The 11,760-nt window shown below is 54.7% G+C and overlaps 1 protein-coding gene across 2 annotated transcripts; it reads left to right on the plus strand.

Annotated features, from left to right (window-relative positions):
• Positions 1 to 1,172: 1,172 nt before the first annotated feature.
• CUNH15orf39 (chromosome unknown C15orf39 homolog) lies at positions 1,173 to 11,009 on the plus strand. Of its 2 annotated transcripts, none has more exons than XM_008836526.3 (3): positions 1,173 to 1,348; positions 4,641 to 7,389; positions 9,078 to 11,009. In XM_008836526.3, the coding sequence occupies exons 2-3, from the start codon at positions 4,692 to 4,694 to the stop codon at positions 9,440 to 9,442; spliced, it is 3,063 nt and encodes a 1,020-aa protein (XP_008834748.1). In that variant the 5' UTR covers positions 1,173 to 1,348; positions 4,641 to 4,691; the 3' UTR covers positions 9,443 to 11,009. The 2 variants fall into 2 exon arrangements, with proteins under 2 accessions (XP_008834748.1, XP_008834749.1); XM_008836527.3 differs by having other exon boundaries at positions 4,641 to 7,440; positions 9,078 to 9,213.
• Positions 11,010 to 11,760: the final 751 nt, after the last annotated feature.

The following is an 11,760-nucleotide window of genomic DNA, read 5'->3' on the forward strand; positions in this document are numbered from 1 at the left end:
TGACACCCTCCCCCACCCCCTGGGTGACCTCACTTCCTCTTCCTAGTCCTACCTGGAGCCCAGCCCCTCCTCTTCAGTTCTAGCTGCTCCCACACCAGTAGCCTCAGCCTTGTTTCATTCTGACTCATCAGGCAGTCCTGACCTGGGGTTTAAGGAGATGTCCTGAGTGGTTTTGCCCCATGAACTCACTTTGACCAATTCTACCTATTCTCCCCTCTCTCATTACACAACTCTGTCCCTGACTCTTGGGCAGCTCAGGAACTACAGGGACCAGATTCCTTCCAAGAATGGAATGGTGCTGAAGGGCCAAGGATCCATAATCAGGTGGCTAGAGTCAGGGCAGAGATGGTCAGGTCTCCCAGGCCTTCTCTGCAACATACCATTCCTGGCTAGGGATGTTTCACTCCATCTGCATCCCAGGCTACATGTGCTCAAGTTGTTCTAGTGAGGGACATTTGCCAGAAAGGTTCAGATACCCACCCAAGCCACTTGGCAACATCCCCTGAACCTCAGTCCCAGCCCACTCCAGGAGTGGGAGCTCACCACTTCTTCAGATAGCTGTGGAGCCCTAATAGTAGTTGAGATCCATCAGTCTGTCTTCTAGCTTCCTAATGCAACAGTACTGGCCAAGGGAGTCAAGGGTATCTGCATGATCTCTTCTTTATTTTTATTTTCAAGATAGAGTCTTGCTATGTAGCCCAGGATCACCTCAAACTCATAGCAAACCCCCACCGCGCTCCCGACAACTCCCTAGTGCAGGGATTTTCAGTCGTATGTCACTATACCTCAATTTGTAAGCCATTTATCTCTTCGAAGCCTGACAGCTTCACCACTATTAGGGGAGACAGAATTCCACTTTTATAAATGAGGAAACTGAAGCCCATTGAGGTCAAGTGGCAGACACAAGGTCACATGGCTAGAAAGTGGCCCCGAATGAATGATCTAACGGAATCACTGAGTGAGGGCTGGTTGGCTGCCCAGTGGTTTGAAGAGTGCAGCAGGTACAGGCGGTGCACACGGCTGGCTGCTGGGTCGCGGGAAAGTTGGTTCCACGCAGGCCTTCGGCACCCGCGGGCCCAGGGGAACGCAGGCTCCCAGAGGCACAGCCGGGTTCTGCCCCAACCCCGCGGGCCGCCCCGCCCCTGCTCCGCCCTCTGCCGCCCCGCCCGGGACCGCAGACGGCGCCCGGCGGCGGCGCGAACAGCTAGGCGGACGGCGGCTCTGGGCTAGGTGCTTGCCGCGACTTCCCGTGCGAGGCCGGGCTGGACCAGGACCCGCAGCCTGGGTGGCGCTGGAGGATGCGGCCGCGGCCCCGGGTGGCAGCCGCGAGAAAGCTGGTGCTTTGAAGGTAGGAGCTCGCCTGCTCCGCGGGCGCGGAAACTTGGGCCGAGTTTGCGGGCGGCGCGTGGGCAAGGGGCGGGTGGCCCTGCCTCACGGCGCCCCTATCGGCCGGCCTGGGGACGGAGCGCGGGGCCCGGGTGCCCAGGCTTCCGGCGGTCGGGCTGCGGGGCCGGGTTGTGTGGCTGCGCGGACTTTGCCAGGACCTGGATGCTCCCCGGGCCTGGTAGAGCCCTGCAGCTCCGGGAGTGCCCCGGCGTGGGGCTGGCGAGGAGTCGGGCTGAGCCCGCGGGCCTCTCGCGGGGCCCGTCTCACGTGGATTGCTGGGCGCGATTCGAAGTGGGGGCTGGGGCTGGTGGCGGCGGGCGCTGAGGTGCCTCGGGGCCCTGGACGAACCCTGCTGGAACGGGACCGACTGCGGTTTCCTCGCCACCGCTTGACTCACCCTCTGGCTGCTGCCCAGGCTGGCGGGATCGCCCCGAAGAAGGCGGCTGCCCGGACTCTGTGGCTGGATCGCCTCCCACCCCCCACCTCCTGGACCTCCCGCCAGTCTGCGAGCGTGGATCTGTGGGGCTCGGTACTCCAGCCTACTGGCTTGCACACGTGTGCCCAGGCCTGAGCAAGGGAAGGGCACAATTCGGTGGGGGTGGGGGTGGGGGTGGGGGCAGGAGCTGTGTGCAGATACGGCCATGCACATATGTGCAGGCAAGGCTTTGCATGCGTGGCGGCGGCCTGTGTGTCAGCCTGCTGGGGTGCACGTGCGTCCCAGCGCCGCCGGGAGAAGCTTGGGGACACCCGGAAGTCTGTAGTGTCTGATGGGGCGTCCGTCCCAAAGCGAAGCAGGCTTTGGGCCCCAAGCAGGATGGTCTTGGGCGGGGCCATTAGGTGGAAACTCGGTGGAGACGCATTCTGCGATCCTTTCTCCTAACCTGGGAACCGAACTGCCCCAGACCGGATATGTGGAGAGCTCAGACCCTCGGCTTGCAGAGAGGTGTGAGAACACCCCAGTCTGATCCAGACCAAGAGAGTCCAGATGCTGGCCCTTATTGGGCTGGGTTGGCGTTTTTCTTGAGGTCCTTAGGCTGTGACGTGGAAGTGGGAGTGGGCATACAGAGTTGTTTGCTTCGCCTGTTGAAGAAAGCAAGAGTGGGTGCCCAACCCTGCCCTGGGTTCTGGCTGACATTAGAGCGCATCTAAAAATACCATCCCCACCATCACCTGCTGCCCTACCTTCTTCAAGCACCTGAGGCCACCTTCATTTGGCTGTTGTCTGAATGGGGAGGGGCCTCTACTGGGGGAGTGTGCACTGGGCCCTCCATCTCCTGCTGCAGCACATACTGTCATCTGCACACCTTTGAGAGTCTTCCACTGGCTCTTTGCAGCCTTCACTCCCCCTACAAAGACTCCCGAGGGTCCCAGGTGACTGGTTCTCAGGGAGTCTTCAGAGCAAAAGGCATGGATTGGGTTGAACTCTGGAGAGTAGGGCTCTTGAGACCAGGGTGGGTATAGAGCAGGCCCCCAAGGAGCATTGGTGGAGGTGAGACGGGAGCCAGCGCTTAATTAACCCAGAACTCCCCAAGGGCCAGAGTAGGCTCAGCACCCCAAAACCATACAAGCACAGAGCCATGCAGGAATGGAGACTTTCTCCCTGTGACGCAGGTCCTTGTCAAAGAGGGCCTCCTTGTTGCCATCTGGCTAGGGTAGGACTGGTCCTTGACTTCCATACTACCACTTATCTTTCCTTGTCCTCTTACTGCTCTAACTCTGAGCCCCTGACTGTCACTGGCCACTAGCCAGAAAGGAGGAGAAAGCTGGTTCTTGCTTGCTGAGTACAGAAACCTGTGACACAGGCCTTTGGCCTACTCATAGGAAAACTGAGCTGATCTCACCCTTTTTCTAAGCCTCCTGGGAGTTTCTGGGAATGAGGGTGCTCACCAGAAGAGATAGAGGTCGGTTAGTGGAGCCCTAAGAGACAAACCTCTGATGGAGCCACCACAGGTGCTTGTTGTGTCAAGCAAACCCACCTGTGCCCACTGTGGCCTGGATGCCCATTTTTCTTCGGACATGCCTCTAGGCATTATTTTTTTGGACAGAGGACCTAGATTTATTAAGGAAACATGGGAAAGAACTGAAAATGGGAAGGGCTCTGAGGAAAGAATACTCCATAGTCTTTTTCCAGCATTTAGTCTGTCCCTCAATAAAATACTATAGAGGTAGTTGCCAGCTAGGACTTTGGGCCCTCGCCCCCAAGTCATATACAAACACGCATACACATACACCTCTATGCCATGGGCATGAGACCTGGAGATTGATACAGGCTCTTCTCCCCTATTCTCTGAGACCTTCCTGCTCACTTCACAGCACCATCTGCTGGGCAGCCTTGACTCTCCTACTGAGGGTGTGGATCTGGGGTAGGACTGGAGAGGCACCCAGACACCTCTCCTAAGGGAACTGCCCTCTCCAGCCAAGCCTAGTGTCAGTGGCTCTGAGCCAGGGAACCTAGGTTTGAGGTCTTGCTCTGCTGTTTTTGGTAAGACAAGCAAGACAAGAGAGTATTAAAAGAAATTAGAATTTGTAGATTGTCCTGGGATTCCATGTCTTGGCTGTAGGGGCATTTTGAGACTTCTGTGGCACCTTGGAGTCTGTAGAGGGAGGCAAGCTGCTTCTTGTGCCATCTCTTTCATCAGTGACTTTGGAGTAGGTAGGTCTCATCTGGGCTGGGAGTGAGAAGCCAAGGCAAGTGACCCTCCAACTGTGCCCTGCAGTCTGGGAACCCCAAGGGCCGTCTTGACAGTCAAATGAACAAAGTGGCTCCTGCAGTGGAGTTTAGACTGTGTCAGGCCACTGTGCATTTATTTGTTCAACAGAGTTCTGCACCTTTAAAAAATAGAATTGAGAAAAAAAAATTATAGTTGGTTGACTAGAGAAATGGTTCAGTGGTTAAGAGCTTACTACTTACTGCTGCTCTCATAGAGTAGTTTGGCTACCTGCACCAAAATGCTACTCCAATTCCAGGTGATATGACTCCCTCTTCTGGCCTCTGTAGGCATTGCATGTACAGGAGTACCTACATACATGTGGGCAAAACACTCATAGACATAAAATAAAAACAAATAAATTAAAAAATAGAGTTGAACAGAAAGTAGAGTCAGAGACCTTGGGAAATGTGACTCTTGCATTCAGCAAGAACTTGGCATCACAGTGGGCCAGGGTCTAGGGTGGCCGCAAATCAGAAAGCACCTTCTATTGCTCACCTGCAGCCTGTGCTTCTAACCACCTTTGCCTCTCCTTCTCTCTCCCAGGTCAGCAAGTCAAGTAGCAGGGGTTCAGGAGGGCTCAACACCTTCACAGTGATGGCAGAGAAGCGGCCTCTGGGGCCCCTGGGGCCTGTGATGTATGGCAAGCTGCCCCGCCTGGAGGCAGACCCAGGGCCTGGACATGACCTGCCCCTCTCTGCTGGTAACCAGGACACCTGCAACTACAAGGGCACCTACTTTTCTTGCCCCATAGGGGGTACTTCCAAGGCAGGGTCTGAGCGGTTGGCATCCTGGACCCCATATACACCCTTGTACCCGACTGGTGTGGCGGGATCCCCACTTCGGCCAGACAACTTGTTGACGAACTGCTTGCTCTACCGCCCTCCGACAGAAGGCTCTGAAAAGATCCAGGACTCCAGTGAGCTCCTGCCCTTTGGTCCCCAGGCTCATGCATACCCAGGCCCACCGCTAGCAGCGCCCAAGCCTGTCTACCGCAGCCCTCTGTGTTATGGACTCTCCACTTGCCTAGGAGAGGGGCCAACAAAGAGGCCATTAGATGTTGACTGGACCCTGGTGACTGGGCCCCTGTTGCCCTCAACTGATACATCCTGTTCTCTAGCCCCAGCTCCTGGCAAGGGCCAGTCCCTTGATGGGACATTCTTGCATGGGGTACCAACAGGGGGATCTGGCAAAGAGCCCTCCCTGACTTTTTCCTCGTGCCAGGCATTTCTGGAGAAGTATCGAACCATCCACAGCTCGGGTTTCCTGGCCTCCAAGTACCCAGGTCCTTATTCTGGGGACCCCAAGCAAGCAATGTCAGAAGGGCCTTCTAGTCCTTGGACCCAGTTGGCCCAGCCCCTAGGACCACCTTGCCAGGATGCAGTGCCAGCCCACTATCCACTGCCCCCACCTCCACAAGCCTTGCCTTGCCCTCCAGCTTGTCGTCACCCAGAGAAACCAGGAAGTTACAGCTCTCTGCTCCCGCTGCCTCCTCTGGGAGCCCACAAGGGGGCTGGTTACCAGGCTGGTGGGCTGGGCAGCCCCTACCTGAGACAACAGGCAGTCCAGACCCCCTACATGCCACCAGTAGGGATGGACACTTATTCCTACTCCTCTGCCCCCATCCCAACACCTTCACCCGGCCTCAAGCTGGAGCCCCCTCTTGCTCCACGGTGCCCACTAGACTTTGCCCCCCAAACTCTGGGTTTTCCTTATGCCCGGGACGACCTCTCTCTCTATGGGACATCCCCAAGACTTGGGGGAACACCACCCTCCCAGAGCAGTGTGCAGCACGTGCCACAGCCCAGTGCCTTCCAGCGAACATGCCAACCTTTGCCTGCCAGCCAGCCATGCTCTGAACCTGTGAGGCCGGTGGAGAAGCCAGTCCGGGAAGCTCAAGAGAAAACTTGGCTGCCCAGCTGCAGGAAAGAGCAGCTCCAACCCAGGTCTGATGAGCATCCTGGGGCACCTATTGTTATTCGAGACAGTCCAGTTCCCCGTACCTCACCAGCACTGCATGCCTGTGCTCAGGAGCGCCAGTCTCTTCCACAGAAGGGTTCAAGTTCTCCCAGCTCTCCACCAATGCCTGTGATTGACAATGTTTTTAGCTTGGCTCCCTATCGTGACTATCTGGATGTACAGGCACCAGAAGGCACAGCTGAACGGGACTTGGCCCCAGCCACCAGTAAGAGCCAAGACAAAGATTGTACAGAGACCTTGCCTGTCCAGGATGGGAACTCGGAGTCTTGCTGTTCTCTTCGTGAGGAGGTGGCTCTGGACTTGAGTGTAAAGAAGCCTATGGCAGAGGCTTCCCCTAGCAAGGTCCCTAGTCCTGAGGTGCATGCTAAACCCACTGCAGCTGTTGATGGGCCAGGTGTGGAGAACACAGTGTCAGGTCTGCCAGGCCTGAAAAAGATGGTCACAGAAATACCTGAAATACCAGTCACCACAGAGGCCACGCCAAGGACCAACTTCCACAGCTCTGTGGCCTTCATGTTCCGAAAATTCAAGATACTCCGTCCTGCACCCTTACCTGCAGCTGTTGTCCCGTCCCCATCTACCCCAGCTCCTCCCCCTGCACAGCCTTCACCCAACCCCCCATCTGTGCCCATGGGACTGCAGATTCTCACCCAGCCTTTGCCAGTGGCATGCTTCAACCTGGCCCTGCCCAGCCCACCAGCCATAGCTGTGACCTCCCCAGCTCCAGCCCCTGCTCCAGCACCATCACCAGCTCCTGCCCCTGCTCCAGCTTCAGGCCCTGCTTCAGCCTCTGCTCAAATTTCCACTGCAGCCCCAGCAGACTCCCCAGAGCAGCACTTTACAGGGCTGCACACATCCCTCTGTGATGCCATCTCAGGCTCTGTGGCCCATTCTCCACCAGAGAAACTGCGTGAGTGGCTTGAGACAACTGGACCATGGGGCCGGGCTGCATGGCAGGACTGCCAGGGTGTGCAAGGGCTCCTGGGCAAGCTGCTGTCCCAGTTGCAGAGGTTTGTGTGCACACAGCAGTGCCCCTTCCCACATGTGGTGCGGGCTGGTGCCATCTTTGTGCCCATTCACCTGGTGAAGGAGCGGCTTTTCCCAAAGCTGCCACCAGCCTCTGTGGACCACGTGCTGCAAGAACACCGTGTGGAGCTCCGACCCACCACACTGTCAGAGGAGCGAGCGCTGCGGGAGCGTGCCCTGCATGGCTGCACCTCACGCATGCTGAAGCTGCTGGCACTGCGCCAGCTGCCTGACATCTACCCTGACCTGCTGGGCTTGCAGTGGCATGACTGTGTACGCCGCCAGCTGGGTGAGCATGGGGCAGCCCTGTAGCCACTGGAGCTGTGTGAGCGAGTGACAGGTCTGTGCATTATATGAATGGATGAGGGAAAGGGGCTGAAAGAGTCTTAAGAAATTATGTTGGAACAAGAATTCTGTTTGTAGGGGTTCTGGGGTTTCCTTCACCCTCTTGATGTAGGCATCAGTAGATCTGTTTCTGTGGAAATATTCTTGACTCCTTCCTGGATGCCTGTTTCTACTTCTGCATCTTTGATGTAGGCTTCTTCTCGGACTTTTGGGCAAGTCTGTGTTTTCCACCTGAGAATTTGCTTTTCATGTTTCCCCCGTTCTGAGCTCTAGCCCCTACCCCTGCATGCTGCCCACTGTCACCTGGGCTTCCCACTCCTTGCATCCCAGTCTTCATGCCTGAGCTTTGCTCTAGGCTTACTTCCCACCTGCAGTCTTTCCTATTTTTGTAAAGCAGCCCTAGTCACCTTTCCATGCCCAGGGTCTGGCAGCATCCCACCTTCCTTCCCACATGGACACTGTTGCCTTTCAGTGTAGTTTCTGGTCCCCTGGCACTTGCACACACATGTTCCCGAGTTGGAATATTGTTTGCAGTTTGATTTTTCTACTATAAATGATGCATTGAGCTGGTTCTCCAGTTGTACTTTTTTCTCTCCAGATTTTTGAAATAGTGTCTTACTGTATAACCCAGGCTAATCTCCAACTCAGGATGCTTCTGTCTCCCTAGTTCTGGGATTATAGGCATATGTTACCATGCTTGGGTTGCTCAGCAAATGCTGCCATGCTCAGCTCCTTCAGTCAGGACGTGGCAGGGTGGCATGGCCTTTTCTGTGTTGGTAAATTGGCTTCTAGATCCTTTGCCCATTCTGAAGTCTTTGCTGCCCCACATTCCTACCACCCAGCCATTTCTCTCAGCAATATATTCTAGTCCCCTCTCCACCTGGGCACTTTGCCATGAGCCTCCTTCATCCAAAGCTCTGGGTCAGGGTAGAGAAGGCCTTAGGCAAAATCCTGCCATGGAATTAGGGGAGGGTTGTCTACCTGCCCTATGTTCCTGATCTCTTGCCCTGTCTGGGGTCCAGAGAGGGTCCGGTCCCTTTCCCTGGGCTGCCTGCTTCATAGAAGTCTGGGAGTTAAAACCCAGTGACCTGCTACTGGCTAGGTTTGAAAATCTGTACCCCATTCCTTCCCTGAACTATGAGTGCCCCTAGAGGGCTGCTCCTCCCTCCCCTGGGTTCCTGACCTCTCCTCCCTCCTAGGACTGTTTTTGGGGCTCATCTCTACTGGGCTCTGGCTCCTGGCCTGGGGTTCTATGGCAGGAGGAAGATGGCTGTCTTGTGTATGGCACCGCCTTCTCTTTCCATGCCCGTTTATCCAGCTGCATAGTGAGACTTTGGACCAAGCCAGTGCTTCCTGACCTGCGGGGCTCCTTTCCTCTTGTCTTTGTTCCCAAGTGACTTCTCCTGAGCTCTCTTCTCATCAGATGGAGTTCTAGTGTCCCTTAGGGAGAAGTGTTATGTTTTCAGCAAGATTCCCTTGGCCTGGTCAATGGGTACTCTGAAGGGCTATCTATGATGACTGTGACCCTGCTGGCACCATCTGCTGGTCTGGGACAAACAGAGCCACTGTTCTGGGTGGCTTTGAGACCAGGAGGTGTGGATTCTACAGATTGATAATGTGTTCCTTTTCCAGGTGACTTTGACACTGAGACCAGAACTACATCCCCATCAGAAGCCACTGTGGCCAAAGATGAACCAGAAAGCCAAGCTGTGGCTCGGAAGTCACCAGCCCCCAAAGTCAGGAAACCAGGGAGGAAGCCACCAACCCCTGGCCCGGAGAAAACAGAGACATCTGGGAGAGGGTCACATGGTCCCTCACCAAGCCCTGTTGCCAGCACCAATCCACCCGGTCCCACCCTGAGGGCACGCTTCCGCAGCCTGTTGGAAACTGCCTGGCTCAATGGCGTGGCACTGCCTACTTGGGGTCACAAGGCCTCAGGACCAGACCGACCTTCGCCTCACCCCCAGCTCCTAGGCAGCCAGAGCCATCACCTGTAGCACTGATTGCTAGTGCTGTTGGGGCAGCCTATAATCTGGGGACCACTGTGTACCTATCCTGACATCCAGTTGCCCTGGGGCCGGGCCCATCTGACTGGGCAGAAACCGCCTGAACTTTTTTAACTTGAGGGTCTTTGTGAGAAAACCTGTGGGCATTGGAGCCCATCCTATCTGGGCTTGAATCTTGGCTGCCCTGTTCTTTATTGCGTGTCTTGGGCAATTGCTTCACCTCTCGTGAGCCCTCGTTCCCCATTTGTAGAATAAGACAACACAGCCTACCTCACAAGGGTTGTGTGGGGATGCCTGACATATACCCATTATGGTTTGGTCTGCTCCTTGCCTACAGGCCCTTGACCTCAGCCAAGGTCTGGGATAATGAGGCTGAGGCTGGGAAACTTTCTTGTCAAGTCTTTGTGCGTCTTGGGATCTGGTTACCTTAGGGCGATACATTGTACAGAGTGTGTGATTCACACACACTTTTCCCCAGTCTTCACTGCTGGTGCAGGGACCCTAGCCTGGGGCTGGCCTGGAGTCCACAGGTCTGCTCTGGGCTTGTGCCATTGACCTACCTGAGTTGCTTCCCACATCCCAGGAAAGTTGTGTTCTGGAAGCCAAGTAGTTACAGGGACTCAGGGAACTGGACCTGATAGGCTGTGTCGGCTCAATGTGAGGAGGTCTCTGAAGATCCCAGCTGGGGACCCTGGTACTCCCTGAGGCTCTTGTGAGCTATGCTTCATGTGGACACCTCCCTGCAGTGGGCTGAGCTCAGCTGATGGCTGTCAAGCTGTGGTTCCTGCTTTATTTAAGGGTTTTGATGAGTCTGGGGGCCTTAGGGGCCAGCTATTAAAGCATTTGGGTTGCTTTTGGAACTGGGAACTAGCTTGTGTTTGCGGGGATGTTGGTTAATGTTTCATATCTGTAGACTTTACCCATCACCAATGGGCTGTCCTCCTTGCTTCTACCCAGGAGGTACCAAAGGCCTTTAGCACCTTACTGACACCTTGGCTCTGTTCCTGTAGGCCCTCTTATATCTACTGGCCAGCCACTTCCTCATCCCAGGAAAGACCACCTTGCCAAGACTATGGAGAGCCTTGGAGACTGGTGGTCTTGTGACTGAGTGAATCACCATACCTGTGTGTATATCTCCTAGGACTGAGGATGTACCCACTATGGTCTGGAACTCTGACCTCACTGTGCTCATGATCATACATCCCGTTGACCTTAGCTGATGAGAGGGTTGCTAGGCCTTCCCGCTAACCTCCTCCCTCGCTCCCTTTCTGGGCTCTCTTCTGGACATTTGCCCAGGTGGTTTCCTGAACATGGCCTCTACATGTGTTGGAGCCAGTCTACCAGTACTCATCAGAACTGACATGCAGTTACTGTGTGTCCCAACTACACCAGCCCCCTGAGTCAGCCTGTCCTTGAACAGGTCAAGATTTGATGTGTGAGCTGCCATTGTCCTTGTACAAGCCCAAGTTGATTTTCCTTGTGTGTGAATCCATTTCTGTCACCAGTAACACCATTATAGACTGCAGTAAGTTTTAAAGAAGAGGTTTATTTTGGCTCATGGGTTTTGTTTTTATATTGAGACAGGGTCTCAACAGTGTAGCTCCAGCTGGCCTGGAAATCCCAGCAATCCTCCTGCCCCAGCCTCCCCACTGCTGAGAATAAATGTGTACTGCCACACCCAGCGTTGGCTGATGGTTCAAGAGGTCCAAGGTTGAGCAGCCACATCTGGGGATAGCCTTGTTAGCAGAGTCCCAAGGTGGATCAGGGTACAACATGGCAAGAGTCAGGACACATACATGTGAATCTTCTGGTCTCCTTACAGAGCCACCAGTATTGGATAATGGATCTCTGTCCTGAAGATTTTAATCCTCTTCAAAGGCCCCACCTCTAAGTACAGTGGTTTTAAGTTCCTAACCTCTTGTATTTCACAAATGGGGATAAAATTTCAACTTCAGGGGTATGCTGAAACTATATCCAAAGTATAGTACCTGGCTAGCACCACACACACTGTCACTGCAGGGACAACCTGGAGGGGATGTCAGTTTTCCTCTGTCATCCTTCTCTTTTCCTTGTTATATGCCAACCTTTCATCTAGAGTGTGCCATGTCTCCACCCAGGGCCAGAGAGACACATCCCATGTTTTTGATCAGTAATTTCCAAGTCCTGCATTCAAATCCTAGCTTTATATGCTGCTGATTATTACTTGTGTCTGTCTGCCTTAGCCTCCAAGTGCTAAGATTGTGTCCACCAAGCCCAGCTGGAATCTGAAATTTAATCAAACTCCTAAGGTGTCTGAGTTGGGTTCAAGA

The sequence above is a fragment of the Nannospalax galili genome, unplaced genomic scaffold (assembly GCF_000622305.1).
Source record: "Nannospalax galili isolate Female #2095 unplaced genomic scaffold, S.galili_v1.0 scaffold54, whole genome shotgun sequence".
NCBI classification, from domain to species: Eukaryota; Metazoa; Chordata; class Mammalia; order Rodentia; family Spalacidae; genus Nannospalax; species Nannospalax galili.

Excerpts from the sequence above, each read along its gene's own strand:
- CUNH15orf39 (XM_008836526.3), top strand. The coding sequence starts at position 4,692 with ATGGCAGAGAAGCGGCCTCTGGGGCCCCTGGGGCCTGTGATGTATGGC. Across the intron at positions 7,390-9,077 it reads CTGTGTACGCCGCCAGCTGG|GTGACTTTGACACTGAGACC; the intron begins GTGAGCATGGGG and ends TTCCTTTTCCAG.